Here is a 25,223-nt window from a genome sequence, read left to right as displayed (position 1 = left end):
CCCCACCCCACTTGTTTCCTTTCAACCACTAACGTCATAAAACAAGGACTGTGTTTTACTTCTGTTCCCCATGTTCTGCTTTAAAAAAATTTTTTTTTGCTGTTTTTTTACTAAAAACAAATAAACCCCTCCCTAACAAGCCCTCTCCCAAACAAACAAAAACTCTAACAAGTTCACAACTGATTACTGAAAACCCCTGGGACCAAGGATGTTTCAGAATTCAGCATTTTTGGGTTTTAGAAGGGTAATAAGAGGCATACACTGTATGTTCTCTAACGGCTCAGAGTAACAGTCCTTAATCAAGTACCTTAACGGGGCTGCAGAGAAATGTATGCGCATTCACACTAAGAAGAATAAAGACTGAAAATAGCCTCCCATCAGCCAAATAAATGGGACCTGGAGACCTTAGCACAGGACCCCACAATTCGATGAGACTTGGGAGGGGACACAAATAGCTTCCCGTCACTGCCAAATGAATTCTGCTCACAACTTACAAAAAAGAGAAACAGCCTTAGTTTTCTGACTATACTAGATCCTGGAATCGCGGGCAGGAGCGGGTGGGCACCTTCTCAATGAGCAGCTGTTCCAGTCTCTCCTGGCACCGGCTCCCGGCAGCATGTCTGTGAGGCACACATCTCCACCAGACCCGATCCTGAGGTAAGTTAAGGCTTAAAGAGACGCTGTATTGAGTGCCGTTGAACAAGAGGTGCTATTTCTACTCCTGCCTCAGATCCTGCTCCCCACGGTCATTCTTCTTCTCCGTGCCCAGCAGTTCATTCCTCTGAGCTCGAATCTTGCCCAGGACTAACATCAGTCTGTTCTTGCCATCTATGGCTTGCCTAGGCAGCTCCTGGGAGCACCGGCCTTTCTCAGAGCATTCCCACCCTTCTTTTTTCCAAGGGCCCTTCCCTGATGCTGACGCAAGGCTCTCTCTGCAGGTTCCCAATTAGGCGAAGGGGTAGGAACCAGCTCCAGGGGTCTGGTTCAAGGCTGGAACCTTAAGTGAGGCCAGAGGAGCACACCGAATGTGGACATTAAAAATAATACCCACCTGACAGTCCTCAGCAAGGAATGTGATTTTCAAGTGTGTGTTCATCAGAATCTATTTCTATACTTCTTTCTGGGGTTGACAAGGAAGCTGAGGGCAGAGCAGTCTTATTCATCTTGAACCTTCCAGAAACACTCAGTAGGGGGTTAATTCCTGCCTGGTGAAGGAGTGATTATTCCGGGCTCACACTTTGATTAAGGTTCCACAAAGGCCCAATAAAGTGAAAATCTAGGGTCTCTCTCTCTCTACAGTATTAACTTAATAATGTATGTCTTTTCCAAATTGCACCCTTTCACTTTTAAATATTCCATTCATGATCAGCCACAAGCCACACGAAAATAGGTAATTACAAACCTTCCCCACTTCATCCCCTGCTGGACTCTTAATGCCTCACATCCATAGTCCCAATACTGGGTGTTGAGCTGGATAACTGCAAAATCCCACAGATGAAAGGTCCCCTCCAGACGGAGAGACCCCAGGAGACCAGCCAAAGAGGATTTGGGAACTGGAGTCTCGGGGAACTAGAGAAGGCTCTAAGGCCCAGAGAAGGATAAACACTGCAAACCACCCAGCCGCTGGGGGTGCCAGCCTCAGGCTGAAGGCACCGCCCCTGGGCACCAGTGCCCAGGTGCTCTGTTTTGTAAAACACCAAACTAGCAGTTCTGAGTGAAACTCTATAGACCACGCGCAGGTCTCAGATTTCGGCTGGATCCGCGGACGAAACACCCCACTGGACAATGCGGCCTGAGCGGCCCAGACCGAGTTCCTTTCCGCGGTGGCGAGGAACGCCGGCCGGGGAAACGTGATTTCGGGGCGCAAGGCGGGCAGCACAAACGAAACCGCGAACTGAACCGAGAACTCCCTACCCCCGCCCCGTCGCACATCCTCGCATGGGGACGGACTTTCGCTTAAGGGGGTCCCCGGCCAGGCGGGGCCCACCCACACCTCAGCACGCACAGATGGCTGCGGTGGAAGGTGGCGCCCGCCCTCGGTCGGCCCCAGCACATCCACAAGGTCCAAACATTCGCAGTCAGAACCAAACGTTTCGGAGATGTGTTGTCCTCTTACCAGTCTCTGAGCTTCTGGGCTCAGGCAGTCTATCTCCTGGTTCTGCGCGGCCGCAGGGTTGGTCATCCTGCCGGCTGAAGACCACCTTCTCACACAGCCAGCAGAGATCCTCAGTGGACGTCTGGCTCCCGGGATCCGCGGGCGGACTCTCAGCGCAGCCGCATGCCGAGAACGGCGGGATCGCGGTGCCTGAGACTACCCGCGCGTCGGGACGGCAACCTCGCCCTCGCCCGGGCGGAGCGCGCCTCCGCGGTTCCGGGGCTCGGGCGCGGCCGCAGGGGCGGGGCGCAGGTGGCCGGGGCCCGCGGGCCGGGGCGGGGGGCGGTGCGGGGAGCCGAGGAGACGGGGCCGCCCCCCCCGCGAGCTCCGCCCCTGCGCTCCGCCCTCGCCGCCCTCCAGGTCCACCGGGCGCGCTCCGCCCCCACGCCGCGCCCCCCGGCGCGATCATTAATCACCGGGCAGCCCCCTTCGGTCCCCACCCGAGGAGAAAACCCCCGGCCGGCCCTGGTCACTCACCACCCGCGGAGGGAGGGTGAACTGAGGGGTTTTGGAAGATGCGGGAGCGGGGAGGTACGCACGGGGCCCGGCTCCCCTTGGGGAGGGGTCGGTAAGGGGGAGGGTTCTGCACGGGGGCGGAGCCCTCCGGGGGCGGGGCCCTGGGGCGGGGTCCTCCGGGGGCGGGGTAATGGGGGCGGGGTCCTCTGGGGGCAGAGCTTTCAGTCTCTCCAGGCCCCGCCTCTGCCCCCGCCCGCCTCCGCCTCCCTCACCCCTCGCCGCCCCCACCGCCCCCGCGCCGTCGGTGCTGGGCTGCGGCCCCAAATTCAAGCCAAGTTGAGCTTCTACGGACACGACAGCCTCGCCCGAGCTCCGCAACGTCTGCTGGCCGGGGTACCCCGTTAACGCGTCCCCCGGAGAAAGGGCCGCCTTCTAGGGCGAGCAGAATGCGCTGCCCACCGGGGTGAGAACAAGCATCCGGTGGCCGAGTGCGCCCCCCGCCCGGCTCCCGCTCAACAAGCCGCGGCAGAAGAATAAGGTTCGGCGCGGATCCGGGGTCTCAGTGCCGGGGTTGGTGGGGGCGGGGGGGTTGGCCGCACCGTCCAGGGTCCTGCGGGAGGTCGTGCGAGGCTGGGGCCGCGCGGAGGGGAGTGTCCGCGGCGGGATGGGGCCCCCGCGGCTCCGCACGCGCCTCCTCCAGCCCCAGAACACGCGTGACTCGTTCTTTAAAAGTCCTACAAGCAAATCATGGAAACGTGTCCCGACCTCGCCAGGCCGGGGCGGGAGCGACGGGAAGGAAGGACGCAGATTTTTATGAGAATGCCAGCCTGTCCCGGCCATGCCCCGCGCCCGCGGCGCCCCCTGCTCCTACGCCGCATCCAGGCGGCCCCGGCCTCTGCTGACCTCGCCCTGAGGGCACGTGTTCGGAAGCCCTTCTCAGAAAGACCACCTCCCCACCTCAAAATGAAAACTTCCAACAGGAAGGCTGGGCCGAGGTGTCTGCAAAGGCGGCTCCAGCAAGCGTCTTGAGAGACCACCAATGCGCACTTAAATGCTACCGTCGCCCCGTCTCCCGATCTCCTCCACCCTAACCTAGCTCTCAGTAAAGTGTCAGCGCTGCGGACTGTGTGCGCTCACCTTCCCGCTCTGGCTTCAGGGGAGGGGGCTCTGGAAGGAAGGGTGTATGTATGTGTGTGGAAGACGGGGCGGGGTGGACAGAGGAGGTTCTGGGGGGCCCGGAGGTTCTAACCTAGGAGGGAGTAGGGGCAGCAGAAAAGCAAGGCCGAGTAAAGACCCAGAGTGGCCACCGCGGGAGAAACAGCAGGTGTCAGCTTTGATGAAAGTGAACACGGCCGCCAAGCTTTAATGCACAGGACAGTCAGGTTCGCAAGAATAACTTTCAGAAAGACTGAAATGCGTACCTTTAATACCTTGTCTTCTTACTATAACGCTTTTAAAATCCATTAGTGTGTTAACAGTTCTTGATTAAACACGTTGGAGAAAATTTTAAGTTATTTTATGTAAATACCTATGGGATTTGGGGAATCTCTGGCGGAAAGCAAAGATAATTTGAATAACAGCTCCACAGATGAGAAGGATAACCTGTTAATAAAATCGCCTTCTGGGAGCCTTCAGTTGGAAGTGAAAGTGGAGAGTGAAAAAGTTGGCTTAAAGCTCAACATTCAGAAAACGAAGATCATGGCATCCGGTCCCATCACTTTATGGGAAATAGATGGAGAAACAGTGGAAACAGTGTCAGACTTTATTTTGGGGGGCTCCAAAATCACTGCAGATGGTGACTGCAGCCATGAAATTAAAAGACGCTTACTCCTTGGAAGGAAAGTTATGACCAACCTAGATAGCATATTCAAAAGCAGAGACATTACTTTGCCAACAAAGGTTCGTCTAGTCAAGGCTATGGTTTTTCCTGTGGTCATGTATGGATGTGAGAGTTGGACTGTGAAGAAGGCTGAGCGCTGAAGAATTGATGCTTTTGAACTGTGGTGTTGGAAAAGACTCTTGAGAGTCCCTTGGACTGCAAGGAGATCCAACCAGTCCATTCTGAAGGAGATCAGCCCTGGGATTTCTTTGGAAGGAATGATGCTAAAGCTGAAACTCCAGTACTTTGGCCACCTCATGCGAGGAGTTGACTCATTGGAAAAGACTCTGATGCTGGGAGGGATTGGGGGCAAGAGGAGAAGGGGACGACAGAGGATGAGACGGCTGGATGGCATCACTGACTCGATGGATGTGAGTCTCAGTGAACTCCGGAAGTTGGTGATGGACAGGGAGGCCTGGCATGCTGCAATTCATGGGGTCGCAAAGAGTCAGACACGACTGAGCGACTGATCTGATCTGATCAGTTGGAATATTCTGATGTAGATCAGCAGATTCTAGAGCTACTTGCCACCTGGAACCCTGTGACCACATCTCCCTGAGCCAGGCCCAGGGAAAAGGCTTCATTTGTCCTGCGGGTCTCAGGGCAATGCTTGTAGACACGGGCACCCCCTCCCCACCACCTCCCGGGTGGCCTTCCAGTTGCTAGTTGTCAGCTTTATGAAAACCGCATAGGGAAGTGGGCCCTGGAGTTAAACCCTCTGGCTCGGTTCTTGGCCCTGTCACTGGCTGTAGGACTGTGAGCAAGTTACTTAGCCCCCGTGTCTCGAGTTTCATCTGAAACCTGCCAGTGATAATGAAAGTGCCCAGGGTGAAGGGGAAGCCCCCCTGAGCACAGTCAGTGAAGCCGCCTGGCTGCCTCTTGGCCCCCTACCATCCCCCTGCCTCCAGAAACCCCCCACAAGGCACCCGGGCCTGCCTGCCTTGCTCTGCAGCAGGAGGGAAGCTGGGCAACAACAGGTTAACATGGCTGAGAACCGGGAAAGATGGTGAGTAGCCCCAGAGAAGACAACAAACCCACAGCCCCCACAGAAGCTATGGGAGGGCCCAGCTGCAGAAGCCCCAGGTGGCAGGACACTGTCTCAGAAGAAGCAACTGGCTGATTAATTTTAGTCCCAGGAACAAACTAACAACACCAACAGTAAGATAATAATAGTAAAGGCACAAGAGATTTCTGACTCCACCCAGTAGCCGCAGCAGCTGTACCAACATCCTTGTAGATGAGAGGCCAGGACATTCTGACATGTGTCCCAGCCAGCCACCCTGGGGGGACAGCTCAGACCGGTCCCAGCTGTAGGGCAAATGTCAGTCTGCATTTTAAGTGCTGCAGAATTCACACTTCTCTGTTATTTAGACGCCGGGGCCCCAGAACACAGTGTTGAGGGTCTAGTTGCTTTTATTTTGATATAAGCAGCTCTCCGATGAAAAGGGGCCCTCCTGGGGCCCTCTCTCGGCAGTACCCACCCCGCTCTTGTTTTTTAAACTCACCATGGACACTTGTTCGGATGACTACTGAGTGTCGCCTACACACTTGGTGCTGGGAAAGTCCACGCAGAAGTCAAAGAAAGTGACATTTTATAGAAGAGAAACCATGGACGTGCACTACATTTTTACCCCCGTGCTCACAGCGTTAGGTCACTAGGGGTGTGTGTTAGGTCACCAGGGGTGTGTGTGCGCTCAGCCATGGCCGACTCTGCGACCCTACATACTGCAGCCCGCCAGGCTCTTCTGTCCATGGGATTTTCCTGGTGAGAATACTGCAGTGGGTTACCATTCCCTCCTCCACTAGGCAGAGTAACCTAAATTCTTTAGATTGGGGAAGACAAAACCAGAATCACCTAAGAGTGTCAGGTAAGAAGAAAATCAGACAAGAAGCCCCCAGGTTCCATCCTCAGGGAGGCTGGCAGAAGAAACCCAGGGCACCTTTGAAAGATCTGAGCCGCAAAATGGGGAGGGGGGACCGGGGGGGGGGGAGGTCAGGAAGAGGGTGGCCATGCATCCTGACTGCTCCAGGGTGGGCCCAGGGTCTTTATATGCAGAGCTGTGAGGTCAGTGACACAGGCTCCGGTTTCCCTTCTTTCCGTCAAGGTCCCCACTTCCAGCAGGCTGACTACTTTCACTCCTTCCAAGCTGCGGGCAGCCGCTCACCTACAGGCACCCAGGGACTCTGTCCTGAGAGGGGCCTCAGGTTTTGTGAAGGCTCCGATTGTCCTGGGCATTCCTAAAAGCCACCATGCTTATGCTGCTCGGAGCCCTCCCCGCAGAAGTGTAATGTCCCAGATCTCAAAAGCAGTTCTCCAACATGCGAGATTACGTGCAGGGACTTAACTTCTTAAGGGACGCCTAATAAGGACAAACAGGTAAGTAGAATGATCTAATTTTGTTCTGGGAACATCAGCCTTCATAGCTCACCAGCAAACGCCACAGCATTCAGCCACTTTGGGGCCACACCCTAACTCGTTTACTGGTCTCCATGGTGTTGGGTTGTTGCTAGGTTCACCAGCATCGCCTGCTTCTGTGGTTTGGTTCTGAAAGCTACAGCAACCAAGACAAACGCTTCCAGGTTTGCAGGACAAGGCAAAGGGCCGGGAGGGGAGAGCAGGGTGGTCCCTGGCCGTCCCGCTCTCCAGACAGCTCGCACAAAACCACGTTCCAAATCATGGCCGTCACAGCTGTTTTTCATGAACATGAATCACCAGTCGTTGGTTCCAGTGGAGTAAACATTGCTATATTCTACAAACAGCTTCCATGTATGTTATAACTTCCCATGGATCCCTTTGACTAAAATAAAAGAACACTCCATGTAGTAAAGCTGGTTCATGAAGCGATTACCCAGATTTGCACCACGCCTTTCAGTTTACAAAGCATTTTACACAGGCATGCCTTAGAAATGCTGTGGGCTTGGTTCCAGACCACTGCAATACAGTGAGTGTCATAATAAAGAGAGTCACATGAAGTTTTTGCATCCTAGCGCATAAAAAAAGATGTTTGCACTACACTGTAGTCTATTCGGAGAAGGCAATGGCACCCCACTCCAGTACTCTTGCCTGGAAAATCCCATGGGCGGAGGAGCCTGGTAGGCTACAGTCCACAGACCCGCGAAGAGTCAGACATGACTGAGCAACTTCACTTTCACTTTTCACTTTCATGCATTGGAGAAGGAAATGGCAACCCACTCCAGTGTTCTTGCCTGAAGAATCCCAGGGACAGCGGAGCCTGGTGGGCTGCCGTCTATGGGGTCGCACACAGTCGGACACGACTGATGCGACTTAGCAGCAGCAGCAGTAGTCTATTAAGCATGCAAGAGCATTATGTCTAAAAAACAATGTATATACCTTAATTTTAAAGTTGTCATTATCGTTCAGTCGCTCAGTGATGTCTGACTCTTTGCGACCCCATGGACTGCAGCACGCCAGGCTTCCCTGTCCTTCACTATCTCCTGGAGTTTGCTCAAACTCATGTCCATTGAATCGGTGATACCATCCAACCACCTCATCCTCTGTCATCCCCTTTTCTTCCTGCCTTCAATCTTTCCCAGCATCAGGGACTTTTCCAATAAGTTAGCTCTTCCCATCAGGTGGCCAAAGTATTGGAGCTTCAGCTTCAACATCAGTCCTTCCAATGAATATTCAGGACTGGCTTCCTTTAAGATGTTCTGGTTGGATCTCCTTGCAGTCCAAGGGACTCTCAAGAGTCTTCTCCAACACCACAGTTCAGAAGCATCAGTTCTTCAGTGCTCAGCTTTCTTTGTGATCCAACTCTCACGTCCATACACGACTACTGGAAAAACCATAATTTTGACTATATGGACTTCTGTCAGCAAAGTGATGTCTCTATTTTTTTAATAAGCTGTCTAGGTTTGTCATAGCTTTTCTTCCAAGGAGTAAACGTCTTTTAATTTCATGGCTGCAGTCACCATCTGCAGTGATTTTAGAGCCCAAGAAAATAAAATCTGTCACTGTTTCCATTGTGTCCCCATCTATTTGCCATGAAGTGACAGGGCTGGATGCCATGATCTTAGTTTTTTGAATGTTGAGTTTTAAGCCAGCTTTTTCACTCCCCTCTCTTATCTTCAAGAGGCCCTTCATTTAAAAATACTTTCTTGCTAAAGAAACGCTAATCATCATCTGTGCGTGTGCTCAGTCCCTCAGGCACGTCTGACTCTTTGTGACCCATGGACTGTAGCCTGTCAGGCCCCTGAGTCCATGGGATTCTCCAGGCAAGAATACTAGAGTGGGCTGCCATGCCCTCCTCCAGGGGATCTTCCCGACCTAGAGGGGTTGAACCCTAGTCTCCTGCATCGCAGACAGATTCTTTACCGCTGAGCCACTAGGAAAGCCCCAACCATCATCTGAAACTTTGGCAAGTCATAATCTTTTCCCTGGAGGACGGTCTTGCCTCTGTGTTGAGGTTGCTGAAGGCTAAGAACTGCTGTGGCAATTTCTTAAAATAAGATGACAATGAAGTTTGCCACGGTGATTGATCCTGCCTTTCACAAAGGATTTCTCTGTAGCACGAAATGCTGTTTGATAGCATTTTTGCAGACAGTAGCACTTCTTTCAAAATTGGAGTCCCTCCTCTCAAACTCTCTTTATCATTTAGCAACTAAGTTTATGGAATATTCCAAATCCTTTGTTGACATGTCAACAAATCTTCACAGGAGTAGATTACATCTCAAGAAACCATTAGCATTGCTTGTCCACATGTTTTGTTGTTCAGTTGCTAAGCCGTGTCTGACTCTTTGCAGCCCCATGGACGGCAGCAGGCCGAGCTTCCCTGTCCTTCACCATCTCCCAAAGTTTGCTCAAACTCATGTCCGATGAGTCAGTGGATGTCATTTAGTCATGAGATTGCAGCAATTCAGGCACACCTTCAGGCTCCACTTCTAATTCTAGTTCTCCTGTTGTTTCCACCACATCTGAAGTTACTTCCTCCACTGAAGTCTTGAGCTCTCAAAGTCACCCATGAAGGCTGGAATTAACTTCTTCCAGACTTCTGTCAGTGTTGATATTCTGAGCTCTTCCAATGCATTACAAATGTTCTTAATGGCATGAAGCATAGTGAATACTTTTTAAAAGGGTTTTAATTTACTTTGCCCAAGTCCATCAGAGGAATCACTATGTATGGCAGTGATAACCTAATGAAACATATTTCTTAAATACAGGGTTGCCATAAACCTTCTATTTGTTAAACAAACAAACAAACAAAAAAACTACACTATCTTTGAAGTGCAGTAAAGTAAAGCACAATGAAAAGAGGTCTGTCTGTACACGCGCTGAGGCCCACAAAGGTTGTATCACGTGTCCACACAGATGATTGTTGGAAGAGTGGAGCCCGGCTTTTAACCCAAGTCCAAGCCCTCAGTGTCCAGTACACTGTCTGACACAGAGGTGCTCCCTGCCTGAGCCAGCCAGGGATGCTCACTGGGACAGACAGTCAGCAGACAGGCCGCCTCCCTGGGCTCAGTCTGGACCAGTAGCCCCATCTCCCGCTCCATGGGTACCGACAAAATAATGTAGCCAGATCAAGGTCAAGGGTGTAGCCGGCTCTCCTGGTAAGACCAGGGCACTGGTAGGAGCATCAGGTGAGGGAGTCAGACCCTGTGTGCCATTCACCTCCCAGTCAGCTGGCCCAGCTCAGGCCACAGTGGACTTGGCCCTTGAGCCAAGATCCTGACAGCCTCCGGTGGGCACAAGTATTGGAGGCAAGTGACTGGAAAGCGAGGGAGCTTGTTTCTAGCACACAAACAGCTCCTGCTTATTGAGCACCCACCCTGGGCCGGGTGTCCTACGACCACATCCTTCAGCCTCACGGCTGCCTGTGTGGTCCTCACTGTCGCCCAGGACTGAGTGGGCTCTTCAGGGATGGGTGCATGTGCTCACCTCGGGGGACAGAGGGCAGTTCATAAACAACAGATGCACGGGTGATTCTCCCAGGAAAACGAGGGACTTCGATAGCTTCTCATCAACTCTTAATTTATCTTATGTATTTTATATTTTTTGTAGCCACGGAGAATAGAAACTCTCTTCTAAAAGTGGCATGACTTTAGGAATGTTTTTTTCTGCATAGCTACCTAGCACCCAGCAATTCACCACACTTCTTTTTCATTTAATATGTATGTTTAAAATCCCTTTGGATTTTCTAAGCAAGGTGATCAGTTCGAGTTTTGGTTGGACTGAACTAGAAGCAGGGGCAGAAAGCCTTATTGGAGGTGTCCAATAGGCGCTTTGGCACCAGAAGTATGAACTGGTTTAAGGTGATGAGAAAAATGGTGGCATGCATATAACAGAAACTAGTCTGAAGGAAGGAATCTGGGGATCCCTACATTTCATGAATAAGAGGAGTGACAAGAACAAGCCAACACAGGGACTTCCCCGATGGTCCAGTGGGTAGGGCTCCACACTGCCGATGTAGGGGGCCAGGTCTGATCCCTGGTCAGGAAACTAGATCCTGCAAGCTGCGACTAAGATTGACAATCTTGCATGCTGCGACTTAGACCCAGAACAGCCAGATCATCCTCGTCATAATACAAGAACAAGTCAACACAGACGGTGGGTGGGTAGAGAAACGCACAACAGAGGTGCCTTCTGGAAACCACTATTCAGAAGGCTGGTGTGAATACCAGTGTTAAGCAAGGCAGATGAAGTGATGCCAACAGGGTCCGGAAAGCCTTTAATTTGCAACTCGATACACACTGGCTCTTGTATTCTCTTGTTGAAATTCTACATTCCAGCACTTTCAGTGGTTTCTGCTCATATAGTACATGACACATGACAGCCTGGGAGGAAGACAGAAGCAAGAAGAGGGATTGGGTGGGGAGAGACGTGTTCACTTGCCCATCTGTTTTTAAGGATGGAAGCGACTTGAGCCAGTTTGGAGACTGAAAAGTGGGAGAGTCAAAAGGAAAGGGAGGAAAAACAGAGGGGGCGTGGGCAAGACGGCTGATGGAGGGGATGGAGGGGGTGGGGTGGGCTGGGGGGTTTCTCCGGACTTTCAGCATTTGGCCTGATTCCGAGCTAAGATGGGGATGAGAAAACCGCAGTGTCCAGGAGAGGACAGACCACGAGAAGCACAGGCCTGGTGCAGAGACTGTGGACACAGAGCTGGGGCAGGAGAACGGCGGGTGGAGCAGAAATTGCAGGGCATGCGGGAGAGCTGCCTCTGGCTCAGCCTGGGCGATGCTGGTCTCAGGACCTGCGCCCGGAGCCCTTCCACGGGGCTCCAGACAGCCCACTAATCCTGGCGCAGGGTAAACGCTACCCACATGTAAAGTAATTTCTAGCTTATTTTACTCTGGGATTACGTTCATCTCCAAGAGTGCCCGGGAATAAGTCCACAGCAGTCTTGGGGGGAAATGTATCAGTTTTTTTCAATCCATTCCTCAGAGCGGTTGATCCTTAAGACCAAGACGAGAGCGATCACGGGAATACTCCTCATGTATTGTGGCCAAGGAAACGGCCACAAACACCTGTAATAAAGCGTCTCTTAGCAAAACCAGTTCTGTTTTTCATGAACACAACACACTGAAGTATCAGCCAATTATTTTCTAAAAATATTGAGGACAAAACAACTGAAATCCATTACATATTTCTCCATAATATAGGAAAGGCCGAAAAGCCCTTCTAAGTCAACCCTAATTCAAAGGAAAAAATATCTCTACACGCACTTGGAAAAGTACATGTAAAATACTTTTGATCAGAATAGACAGAAAAAATATGCTTTACTTTCAACAACTGTATTTACTAGCTAACAGAACACTTTCTGGTAAGAAATAAAGGAAATGTTTCAATATATATTTAGGAAAATAAAATGATTAAAAATAAAAGCAATATTTCTTCTAGATGCTCACTGATTTATTTGGCTCTGGCCTCAGTAATCTTGCCTATGAGTTTAACATCTAGGAGAGAAAAAAAGTGCCTAACAATCCGAACCATGAAACAAACATTTACCCTGCTCACTGAAAAATCCAGAAATCAGTCAGGCTACAGATACTATTGACAAATGTCATGCATAGAAAGGAAGTATGGGAAACACAGGAGTTTATAATCTAAATTTAAACAGTACCCACAGCAAATAGGGAAATTTGAGGGCACGTAGGATGAATTCAAAGGTTTAAAATCAGGCCTTCCTGCTAAACAGCTTGACTTGAAGGTGACCCGACTTCAGGAAAATCAGAAACATCAGAAGTAAGCAACCTTCTCGCCTACGGTACAGAAATGTCTAAAACAGCATCCCTAAAATAATCTTCCTAAGAAAATACATATTTCTAAAGAAAACAAAGACTGTAACACACTGTGTATGTGCTCAGTTGCTCAGTCGTGTCCAGCCCTTTCACGCCCCCATGGACTGCAGCCCGCCAGGCTCCTCTGTCCATGGGATTCTCCAGGCAAGAATACTGGAGGGGGTTGCCATTTCCTCCTCCAGGGGATCTTCCCTCCCAGGGATCAAACCCACATCTCTTGTGTCTCCTGATTCTTTACCCTGTGCCACCTGGGAAACACTAAAAACACATGTCCACAGCCTAAAATAAGTGTTTTCCCTTCTGCATTTTAGCCCCTGAAATACAGTGCAAAGAAAAACCATCAACTAATAGCCTCAGAAAGGTGCCAGATTACGGGCACCTCCTTTATCACCAATTTGTACGAACCAGACATCTTTCCAGAAGACTTAACACAGAGCATAAAAACCTCACCTCTGAAACACGAAGACTTCAGACGAACTTCAAGAGAAGTTTAAGGAAGAGCGAAGAGCAGCCGTCTGAAGAGACATGTTTGGCACGAGAGTGGAAATTCTGGAATAACTAGAGATCAAATAGCACTCCTGACCACGTCAGCTCTGAGTACCAGCCGACAGGTCAATTAGAGGCACCTTTATACCCGCCACCTCACCGGGCAGCTTCGACCCGCCTTCGGTAATGGAAGGGCGTGGCTCCCTAAGCCCATTGTAGGATTTCCAAATGCCTCTTCTGACCTGTGGGTTTGATTTTTAGTTACTCAGATTACATTGAAGTCCCTTCCTATTATCCTCACTTCCACTGAGGCATGTGTATTAAATATGGGATTAGAGTACGAGGGAACGTTTCTTTATCTGTTTATTTTATTTTTAATTGAAGGAAAATTGCTTTACAGAATTTTGTTGTTTTCTGTCAAACATCAACACGAATCAGCCATAGGTATACATATGTCCCCTCCCTCTTGAACCTCCCTCCCATCTCCCTCCCCAGATGGAACTTTAATACAAATACAGGGCAGGGCTTTGTAACCGTGGCTCCCCTGACATCTGGGGTGAAGTGGTTCTTCGCTGGGTGCTGCCCTGTGCATCAGAGGATGACCAGCAGCATTCCTGGCCTCTACACACTGGGCACCACAGCACTCTCCTCCCTGCCTGCATATTGCCACCCTGCTGATGTGACTTCTATGCAGAGTACATCATGCAAAATGCTGGGCTGGGTGAAGCACAAGCTGGAATCAAGACTGCCGGGAGAAATATCAATAACCTCAGATATGCAGATGACACCACCCTAATGGCAGAAAGTGAAGAAGAACTAAAGAGCCTCTTGATGAAAGTGAAACAGGAGAGTGAAAAAGTTGGCTTAAACCTCAACATTCAAAAAAGGAAGTTCATGGCATCTGGCCCCATCACTTCATGGCAAATAGATGGGGAAACAATGGAAACAGTGACAGACTTTATTTTCTTGGGCTCCAAAATCACTGCAGAAGGTGATTGCAGCCATGAAATTAAAAGACGCTTGCTCCTTGGAAGAAAATCTATGACTAACCTAGGCAGCATATTAAAAAGCAGAGACATCACTTTGCTGACAAAGGTCCGTCTAGTCAAAGCTGTGGTTTTTCCAGTAGTCGAGTATGGATGTGAGAGTTGGACCATAAAGAAAGTTGAACGCCAAAGCATTGATGCTTTTTAACTGTGGTGTTGGAGAAGACTCTTGAGAGTCTCTTGGCTGTAAGGAGATCCAACCAATCCATCCTAAAGGAAATCAGTCCTGAATATTCTTTGGAAGGACTGATGTTGAAGCTGAAACTCCAATACTTTGGCCACCTGATGCGAAGAGCTGACTCATTAGAAAAGACCTTGATGCTGGGAAAGATTGAAGGCAGGAGGTGAAGGGGCTGACAGAGGATGAGATGGTTGGATGGCATCACCGACTCAATGGACATGAATTTGAGCAAACTCTGGGAGATGGGAGAGGAAGGGAAGCCTGGAGTGCTGCAGTCCATGGGCTGCAGAGTCAAACGTGACTGAGTGGCTGAACAACAACCACACGCTAGGTGCCAGGAGCAGTCTCCTCCCTCCTGCGATAACCAGAGGTGTCTCCAGACACTGACAGATGCCCCCTGGGAGGCGAAGGGAACCTGCTGAGAACCCTTGGTCTAGGGAGCTTGTCCCTTCATCCAAGACACCCACACTGTAGAAGGACTTACTAATTCACACAGAGGAGTCACACCCCAAGATCCAAGCTAAACATGCACAGAAGTAATGGTCATGACAGAAATATTTCACCATGTCCTCTGATGTCTGTGGCCTCTGTTTTTCAAGTAAAAACTCAAAAGTGGGGCTGGATGTTACGGTCAGGAGCAGCGAGAAAGTCAGACCTGACACTGAAAGGTAGGAAGCGGGGCCACAGGGTGGGAAGAGAGAGACAGAGCTTACAGAGGTGGTGCAGTCAGGCCAAGGGCAAGGGGGTGACAGTGGAGGTGGGCTGGAAGGAAGAACACAGGAAGTGAGAAGGTCAAAGAACTGAGTTTGGTTTCTTGGATCCTCTGGGAAGGCCTGATCCAAAAGGGGGGCGTGATGGAGAACACAGCCAGGGCGAGGGTGGGGCCCCACAGGCAGCTGGCAGAGTCCACACAGCGCAGGGGCCCTCACACCTCCAAAGCCTCCTGAGTGAAGTAAGCCAGCAGAGAAAGACAAACATCATACGATGAGACATATATGTGGAATCTAAAATAAACTATCCGGGATTCCCTGGTGGCTTAGATGGTTAGGAATCTGCCTGCAAGGTGGGAGACCCGGGTTCAATCCCTGGGTCGGGAAGATCCCCTGGAGAAGGGAATGGTAACCCACCCCAGTGTTCTTGCCTGGAGAATCCCATGGACAGAGGAGCCTGGCGGGCTACAGACCACGGCGTTGCAAAGAGTCAAACACGACTAAGCGACGAACTATACAAATGAACTTATTTACAAAAGAGAAATAGACTCACAGACACAGAAAAGAAACTTATGGTAACCAAAGGGGGAAGGTGGGGAGGAGGGGTAAATGAGGAGGCTGGGGTGAAGAGATACACATTATTATAGATAAAATAGAAAACCAACAAGGACCTACTGTATAGCACAGGAAACTATATCCAATATTTTGTAATAACCTATAATGGGAAAGAGCCTGAACAGAATATATATATATATATATGCACATTTATGTATAATGTAGTCACTGTGCTCTATACCTGAAACTAACAGGATACTGTAAACCAACTAAAGAGGCCAATAAGAAGGAAAACAAAGTGAAAAACCTCCAAAGCAGAGGTTTGGGAGAAAAGCTGAATAGAATTCTTGCTCTGTTGCTGGCGAGGCTGCAGTTCCGGCCACTGCTGTGACCCCCACGGCTTCCTGTGTGACACAGCACAGATGCGGCCAGCAGGCAGGCAGTGGGTAAGTGGTGAGACCCCAGGCTGGCACCTGCTGCACACTCTGGCTGTTATTCGGAAGTACACGGGTTATTCTTCCTGCAGGTAAGGGACTCTGGAGTTTACAGTTGACACATAGGTTGAGAAAAGCTGCAGGTAGAGTGAGTCCCATGTCACTTTATTGGCTGGCGTTAGGTTGAAAGCTTTGGTCAGCATTTTTGAGCACTGGGTGCTTCGCCCTCTTTCTGGAACCTCCCCCTTTGCTCTTTCTGGAACCTCCCCCTTCCAAGTCCAGAAATTTGGCTTTACTACTTCCCCAAAGCCAAGCTTTCTGCGTTCTTGATGTATTATGAATAGGACTCTGTGAAAACGTAGACAAAGACCGGAAGGAACACAGTAAACAAAAGAGCTGCTCTATTTAAGTGATAGAATTGTATTGCTGTTCAGAATATCCTCAGATATTGTTAGAACACTCTTTTTATATAATAGCTTAAGGAACTTGCACTTTATTCAGGAGGCAGTAAAGGGCCCACTGAAAGTGTTTGAATAGGGAAGTAGAATTTTGTTTGCACAAAGAACTTGTAGGCAACAAAAAAAGGTTAAAAAATCACCTTTGTTAATCTTTTCCAAAAGTTTCTTGGCTGATTTCACTATTTATTCTTCCAGATCAGCTTCAGAGTCTACTTTTTAAACTTTAAGCCAACCTTGTCCCCTAAACTGGGATATCACTGGAATTACTTTATGGATGTATTAACATCTTTTCAATACAGAGTCTTCTAATTCAGAAACAAGGTACCTCTCTCTCCATTTTTTAAATCTATGTCCTTTGGTATATTGTTATAGTTGCCTTCATATAGGCCTTGCATATTTCTTTATTCCTAAATGCTATTTTGAATGAAATCTTATCTTTTTGCCATCATTCAAAAAAAACAAAAAAACAAAAAAAACAACCGTGGCATAGGAGAATGCAATGGTTTTTTTTGGGGGAGGGCAGAAGTAGAGAAACTTGTTCCCTGAGCACATTTAATCAATTAATTAACTTTGTATCAGAGCACAGCTGATTAACAATGTTGTGTTAGTTTCAAATGCACAGCAAAGTGATTCAGTTATTTACCTACATGTATCTACTCTTTTTCAAATTCTTTTCCCCACTAGGTTGTTATAGAATATTGAGAAGAGTTCCTTGTGCTGTACAGCAGGTGCTTGTTGGTTATCCATTTTAAATATAGCAGAGCGTACATGTCCACCCCCAACTGCCTAACCATCCCTCCCCACTCACCCTTCCCCTCTACTGTGGATGTTTGTTTATATAATTACAAACACAGGACTCAGTTTGGGGCTGAATTTTTGGATTAGCGTGCAAGTAGTTACACACTCTCTTTCTTTTCAGTAGTTACACTGCGGATCTCTTTATCCTGTCTGAACAGCAGCACTCCCATCATCATAGCGTCACGCCAGCCCCGGCCTGCCGTCTCCTCCTCCATCGGGCGCTCTGAGTTAGGGAAGCAGTAAGGACTCAGCAGCTCTGGGAGTCTGTGCTTGCACTGCAAAAACGCAGGACAGGACGGCGGGCTTATTAGAACAGAAACAGCTCTGCAGTTGCCTAGAAAGTAAACAGAGACTCTGTTGTCAGCCACTGATAAAGCCCCTGAAAGGAAAGAAATTATAAGGCTCAGAAAAAAGACACTCTTGCCTAGAGGCCAGAATCTAATTTTAAACAATAAAAGATAAACAGGCAAAGCGACTTGAAGGAGGATTAGCACTGAAGTCAGTGAAAAGCTAATTATTATTGTCAGCACCACCATCTGATTTTTTTCTGCAGGGAGAGGCACCAAGGAGGAACGACGTTCAGGTCTGGGGCTGACACTGCCCGTGCGGGAAGCTGCGCTCTGCCAAGAACGTGGTGCCGGCCTTCGCCAGTCCTGTAACCTTGGTCCACCCCTCGGTTTCCTCATCCGTCAGAGAGGAGTGGCAGCAGCAGTAACCTGGTGCACGTGGTGTATAAGCTTCCATCCGTGATTACTCGAAGCCAGTATTTAAATAAATAAAATGTGGTGCAGGTGTTTGGTTCACAGTGCACACCGTTACAAAGCTCTTCAAGGCACATGTAACCTAAATCTACTGGAACCAGTCACTACTCACAAAGGGATCTGAGAGTTAACTTTTGTCCCAGACCAGCCGCCCCTCCCTCTTGCCTTCCGGCCTCACCCCACTCTGGCTTCTATCTCTGCCAGTATCTCCGTGGCTCAGAAGCCACAGCCTGTTGGGTAGCTCTGGTGCAGGGGAAATACACAGGCTTGGTAAGCCCCTGCAACCAGAAGACGAACTGGAACTCTAAGTTGTGAGCTGGAGTAGGAGGAACCATGATTACTGTTCTAGAACAAGTGGCCTGAATTTTGGGAACGTTATTTTCCTTCAGACACTCTGAAGGAAGTTCTGGTCAGATGACTGGACTTGAACTTCACAGCCCAGATAAGGAGATATGACAGTGTCTCCCAAGAAGGGGATTAGGCAACAGAAGCCCATGAACTTCTCTTTTTGGGTAAAGAGACTCTCCTTTGGTACAATTTTTGAAAAAGAAGAAATTGTCCCACAGTGAAGCAACTAAGAGTTTTGAATAAAGATATTCAAAGTTTTCAGTTTGAATATTCTATGATTTAGAACATGTGTCCTCCATTTAGAATAAAATATAATAAAACTGGGGCTTCCCTTGCAGCTTAGCTGGTAAAGAATCCACCTGCAATGTGGGAGACCTGGGTGCAATCCCTGGGTTAGGAAGATCCCCTGGAGAAGGGAAAGGCTACCCACTTCAGTATTTTGGCCTGAAGAATTCCATGGACTATAGTCCATGGGGTTGATAAGAGTCAGACATGACTGAGCAACTTTCACTTACTTGGTTACTTACTTATATTAACACGGTATCTTCTAGCATCTTTATCTCCGGAAAGAGGCAAAAGGATGTGTAGGTAGGGAATGCACCAGTGCTAAGTCGTTTCAGTCATGTCCAACTCTTCGTGACGCCATGGACTGTAGCCCGCCAGGCTCCTCTGTCCATGGGATTCTCCAGGCAAGAATACTGTAGTGGGTTGCCATGCCCTCCTCCAGGGGATCTTCCCAACCCAGGGATCAAACCTGCATCTCTTACATCTGCATTGGCAGGTGGGTTCTACCCACCAGCACTACCTGGGAAGCTCGTAAGTAGGGAAGAACAGGAGAAATTAAAGAGAAACAGATTTACAGTTGGGAGGGGTGGTGAAATTTCAGTGTCTGCCTCCCAGTGGCCACAGGTGAGTGTTCCCAAGGGGCCTGAGCTAAGGATTTCTTATTGGCTAGTAATGTCAGACACCTCAAGTGTTCACTGATACGTGAATGGATAAACACACGTGGTATATCCATACAATGGAATATTATTGGGCCTTTAAGAAAAGGAAATTCAGACACATGCTTCCATGTGAATAAAACCTTGAAAACATTGTGCAAAGTGAAATAAGCGCATTGCAAAAGGACAAATATTATATGATTTCACTTACATGAGATATCTAGAATTGTCAAATTTATAGAGAAAGTAGAAGGTGGTTGCCAAATGGAGGGGACACAGGAATGAGTGCATGCGTGCCAAGTCTCTTCAGTCGTGTCCACCTCTTCTCGACCCCATGGACAGTTGCCCACCAGGCTCCTCTGTCCTTGGGGATTCTCCAGGCAAGAACACTGGAGTGGGTTGCCATGCCCTCCTCCAGGGGATCTTCCTGACCCAGGGATCAAACCCCCGTCTCTTACATCTCCTGCATTGGCAGGTGGGTTCTTTACCACTAGCGCCACCTGGGAAGCCCACAGGAATGAGGGTCAGTGTTTAATAGACACAAAGTTTCAGTCTGGGAAGATGAGAAGGGCTCTGGAGAAGGTGGTGGTGATGGTTGCGTAACAGTGTGAACGCACTTAATACTATGGAGTTGTATACTTAAAATGGGTAAGATGGGGAATTTTATGTTATGTGTGTTTTACCACACTAAAAATTAATTTATGTTGAAAGTTTTAGACCATAAGAAATGGCCAAATTGATCTTGGGATATCTACTTTATGGCATTCTGTCTGGCTATAAAAATGGTATATTTGATGAGTATGTAATAGAATGCAAAGCGCTTATGACCATGCTGAGTGCACACTCTCAACATACACACTCCAATAACATCTATGAAAAAATAAATAACAAAGACCCTAACGAAATAGGGCTTCCCTGATAGCTCAGTTGGTAAAGAATCTGCCTGTAATGCAGGAGACCCTGGTTCGATTCCTGGGTCAGGAAGATCCCCTGGAGAAGGGATAGGCTACCCACTCCAGTATTCTTCCCTTGTGGCTCAGATGATAAAGAATCTGCCTACAGTGTGGGAGACCTGGGTTCAATCCCTGGGTTGGGAAGATCCCCTGGAGAAGGGAAAGGCTACCCACTCAAGTATCCCAGCCTGGAGAGTTCAGTCCATGGGGCTGCAAAGAGTTGGACGTGACTGATCGACTTTCACTACTAGACCCGAGGAAATGAACTGAAATAGTGCCATGGTTGTTTTTATGTTATAATGAGAGTATAGATAGCTTTTTGTTTCCTTCTATTTTTCACCTTTTTTTTTTTTTTATATACACATGTACTACTTTTAAAGGGGGGAAATAACACAGTTTCATTTTCCTCTGTAACTTTATTTGAAAAGAAAAGAAGAACAAAAAGAAAAACCTTTATGTGTTCATTTCCTAGAGGCTTTTAAACCTAAAAGGAAACTGCAATTAATTAGGCTGCTTCTACCGTGTTCGCTTCTTTCCTACTTTTCTACCCTACCACCACGGGTGCCCCTGGTGAGGCAGGCTGGTGAAGCCTGTAGCCATCCTCAGAATGGTATTTGTAAGTGCTTAAAGCAAAGTATAGTGTTAGTCGCTCAGTCGTATCGGACTCTTTGCAACCCCATGGACTGTGGCCCGCCAGGCCCCTCTGTCCATGGGATTGTCCAGGCAAGAATACTGGAGTGGATTGTCATTCCCTTCTCCAGAGGATCTTTCCAACCCAGGGATTGAACCCAGGTCTCCCTCACTGCAGGCAGATTCTTTACCGTCTGAGCTACAGGGAAGATCTGTAAAACAAAGTATACACAGTTACAAAGGAAAGTGATTTTTATGCAATGTATTGTCAAAATATATTTTAAAATTGTGATACAGTATCAATCATGGGCTTCTCTGGTGGCTCAGTGGTAAAGAAACCACCTGACAAAGCAGGAGATGTGGGTTCAACCCCTTGGTGGGGAAGATCCCCTGGAGAAGGAGATGGCTACTCACTCCAGTATTCTGGCCTGGAGAATTGTATGGACAGAGGAGTCTGGCAGTCTACAGTCCATGGGGTCGCAAAAGAGTTGGGCGTGATTTATTAACAACAACAACAGCAATCAATCAATCACAAAACAGACAGGAAAAAAAAAAAAGAAATTATACCAGTTATGTTAATAGGAGTAATTTAATACAGGGGACCCACTAAGCAAGTGTTGAATGACTTAGAAGGCAGAAGAGACTCAGGTAACACAGAGGTAATAATTGGGGAACACTAGGGAGAAGGCAGGAGAAGGAAATGGCAACCCACACCAGTACTCTTGCCTGGAAAATCTCATGGACAGAGGAGCCTGGTAGGCTGCAGTCCATGGGGTCCCTAAGTCGAAGACTGAGCGACTTCACTTTAACTTTTCACTTTCATACATTGGAGAAGGAAATGGCAACCCACTCCAGTGTTCTTGCCTGGAGAATCCCAGGGAAGGTGGAGCCTGATGGGCTGTCATCTTTGGGTTCGCACAGAGTCGGACACGACTGAAGCGACTTAGCAGCAGCAGCCGCAGCAGCAGGGAGAAGGCAATGGCAACCCACTCCAGTACTCTTGCCTGGAAAATCCCATGGGCAGAGGAGCCTGGTAGGCTGCCGTCCATGGAGTCGTGAAGAGTTGGACACGACTGAGCAACTTCACTTTCACTTTTCACTTTCCTGCATTGGAGAAGGCAATGGCAACCCACTCCAGTGTTCTTGCCTGGAGAATCCCAGGGACGGGGGAGTCTGGTGGGCTGCCATCCTATGGGGTCGCACAGAGTCGGACACGACTGAAGCGACTTAGCAGCAGCAGCAGGGCTGGGGGAATAGAGGGGGTGAGTTAGTACCCCAAAGACTCAGAAGGCACTGTGCTCCAGAACCTCCACGGGCTCCGCGGCAGTGGTTTCTGAGAGCATGAAGAACGCTGGAAACAGAACCAGGCTGCCGGTGAAGGCGGTTGCTGGGGCGACGGCTTACAGAAACAGGAAGCAGGCGGGGCGGAGCAGACGTGTCTCCTTCCTCCGCCTCACTGTCGCCCCCTAGCGCCCGTGGGCAGAGCCCTGGGGAGATGAGGTGCGCAGAGCGCCGGCCCAGCATCACATGGCCGGGAATAACTGGCCCCGGTACCAGCTTCTTTCCTGGTGCCCTAAGTGGCCAGAGCTCACATCTACCTTAATATCCACACGACCATGTGAATTTCCCCAGCTGTCTGCAACCACCGAAAAGTTACACAAAAACAGTACTCGGTGATGACGCCACGCACACTTCTAACTCTGCTCAGGTTTGGGGCTGGCGGCACTCATACCGGGAGGTAATGCTGCTCTTTTTTTTCTAACCCAATTTCAGGGAGCCTTTGAAATCTAACCAAAGGCCTTTGGAGGGTGAGGGGACCCAAAGTTAAGAATCCTTCTGGGTGTTAAAGTGCTTTTTCTTCTTCCTTAAATTTTGCTTTAAAAGTCACAGGCTTGATCGCATAATCACAGGGTGGATCACTGATGCCTGGTTTCTCTTTGCAAAGAGAAAAGAATGGTGATGCAAGCTCATGTCTTTGGTGCACGTCTCTCTTTTCACTGATACGGTCAACCCGTCTTGCAAGCAGTAAGCAGTAACTGTTGCATTTTTAACCATCATATTGTACCTACTTCTGAATGCCCCAGAAAGTAAAGAAAGCGAACACACAGCTGCACTTACATCCTCATCCCATGCTCCTGGGGGCACGGATTTTAGGATTCCCGGGAAGTCTTCAGAGTTCTTTCCTGTAAGGCCCCTGGCTGGCCCCGCTTCATTGGCCGTGACCCAGATGTCCCCCAGTCCAGATCTGTATTTCTTTTCTCTTGATTTGTCCAAGGTTCAGCCCACTGGCCAGGTGGACATCTCTGCCTGGAGGGCCCAGTCACCTCAAGCTTGAGATGTATTCAAAATGGAATTCCTGTCGCCTCCAACGGTCTGTCCTCTGCACTTTCTCTTCCAAGGGGGCGCTGCCGACCAGCGCCTCTGGGGAAGACTTCATTTACGGTCTCTGGGTCTCAGCTCCCCACCAGCGGAGAGGCAGTGGCAGACACAACCTTCTGGGCTGGTGGGAGGACTAAATGACCCCCCAGGTCTGGACATCAGCAAATGCCCGCCTGAGTGAGGCTGGCGCTCCTCCCTGCCCTGCGCAGTCCACCAGCAAGTTGGCTTCCCTTCTCTGAGTCACTTCAAGGTGCCCCCGGGCCACCGCCCTAGCCCGGCCTCAGCGAGTCTCCTCAGAATTACCACAGTTGTCCCCGGTGCCGCCCCCTCCCCTCCCCCATTATCGCCCTGCTGATCATCGGCACGTCATCCACTCCTGTCACTCATCCCGTCATCACGCGGGGATGGGGCTGCCATGGGTCAGAGACCACGGACGTAACAGGGGACAGGGCAGTCATGCCTCTGCGGGGAGACTGATGTCAAATAATTGCACAGATAAGTAACCACTTATAACTGTGACAGGTACCATGCCATTCATCCCCATGCCATGCCAGGTGTGGGGGTTGCAGACAGAACATGCAGCTTTGTGTTTCTGAGAAAACAAGAAGTGATTCGAGGTGGAGGGAGATGGAGAGCCCTCCCGTGAGGCTGGTGGGGCTCCCCTCCAAGAGCCGGACAAAGGGCGACATTCCGAGTCACCAAGCCTCCTGGCGGCCTCCTGGTGCCCTGCCATGGCCGACCGTCGCCCTGCAGTCTCAGGCCAGCGACAGAGGACTGCCTCCGGGTGGCGACTTCAAACCTTGGTGGCTGAATCCCCATGTTGCTTTTTTTCCACAAACTCAGTTTATGTGTGGGCCTAGTCACTTAGTCTGGAGAAGGCGATGGCACCCCACTCCAGTACCCCTGCCTGGAAAATCCCATGGACGGAGGAGCCTGGTGGGCTGCAGTCCATGGGGTCGCTAAGAGTCGGACACGACTGAGCGACTTCACTTTCACTTTTCACTTGCATGCACTGGAGAAGGAAATGGCAACCCACTCCAGGGTTCTTGCCTGGAGAATCCCAGGGACGGGGGAGCCTGGTGGGCTGCCGTCTGTGGGGTCGCACAGAGTCGGACACGACTGAAGTGACTCAGCAGCAGCAGCAGCAGCGGTCACTTAGTCGTGTCTGACTCTGTGAAGGTTCCATGGACTGTAGCCGCCAGGCTCCTCCGTCCATGAGACAGTTTATAACAGTGTTTCTAACAGTATTTGTAACAAAAGAGGACCCAACTCCCAGCTGAGGAACCTCGGTAACAAGCTCATCTATGTCAGAGTTTTATTTAACACAGAAACAAGATCACTTTTCTGTCTCACAGATGGAATATACACGCATTGATAAGTCTACTCTTAATCTATAAAGTTTGAACAGTGCTACAGACTGTAAACACATTTCATTATTCTCTGTGAAGAACTGAAAAACTGTAACAATTTATTAAAGACACTGAAAGCCAGCATTTTGCTGCTTATTTATAGCAATATTTGAAAAATACAAGGTGAATCACATTGCAAGATTTGATTAGCACTTCAAGCTAAGAGACATATTTTAAAATATGTATCATCCATTCTAAGATATTTGTAAGGTCTTATTTTAATATAAGATAAAGTATATATTCTTTTAGAATAACCAGAATAATAAACCAAGTATAGAACAAACTTAAATTTAGGTCAGTATTTTTTTAAGGCAAGATAAAATTTGTGTCATAGGGTACAGAAAAATTTCTGCTTTCCAGTTTGAACAAGTAATATGATCATAAT

At 49.1% G+C, this 25,223-nt stretch overlaps 1 protein-coding gene, 1 long non-coding RNA gene and 1 other non-coding gene across 52 annotated transcripts in view; 2 read left to right on the top strand and 1 right to left on the bottom strand.

Moving 5' to 3' along the window:
• Positions 1-25,223, bottom strand: part of LRRFIP1 (LRR binding FLII interacting protein 1) — a 161,590-nt gene that overhangs the window by 89,478 nt on the left and 46,889 nt on the right. For 6 of the 50 annotated variants that reach the window (XM_006066755.4, XM_006066728.4, XM_006066732.4 and 3 more), the window contains exon 1: positions 2,117-2,334. The exons of 42 other annotated variants lie outside the window; for them this stretch is intronic. In XM_006066755.4, the coding sequence (XP_006066817.3) occupies positions 2,117-2,182 (66 nt within the window). In that variant the 5' untranslated portion in view covers positions 2,183-2,334. Of the gene's footprint in view, positions 1-2,116; positions 2,335-13,199; positions 13,321-25,223 lie in introns of those variants that run through there. 2 more of the 50 variants (XM_044945352.2, XM_025289236.3) reach the window with 2 other exon arrangements.
• Positions 16,145-18,105, top strand: LOC123334186. The gene is made up of 3 exons (XR_006552020.2): positions 16,145-16,253; positions 16,815-16,940; positions 17,971-18,105. It is a non-coding gene; the product is annotated as an uncharacterized LOC123334186 (long non-coding RNA).
• Positions 20,380-20,452, top strand: TRNAY-GUA. Its single transcript has one exon. It is a non-coding gene; the product is annotated as a tRNA-Tyr (tRNA).

This window comes from Bubalus bubalis, chromosome 6, assembly GCF_019923935.1.
Source record: "Bubalus bubalis isolate 160015118507 breed Murrah chromosome 6, NDDB_SH_1, whole genome shotgun sequence".
In the NCBI taxonomy this organism is placed as follows: Eukaryota; Metazoa; Chordata; class Mammalia; order Artiodactyla; family Bovidae; genus Bubalus; species Bubalus bubalis.
The sequence above is the reverse complement of the archived record's forward strand: the minus strand, read 5'-3'. Positions and strand labels throughout refer to the sequence as shown.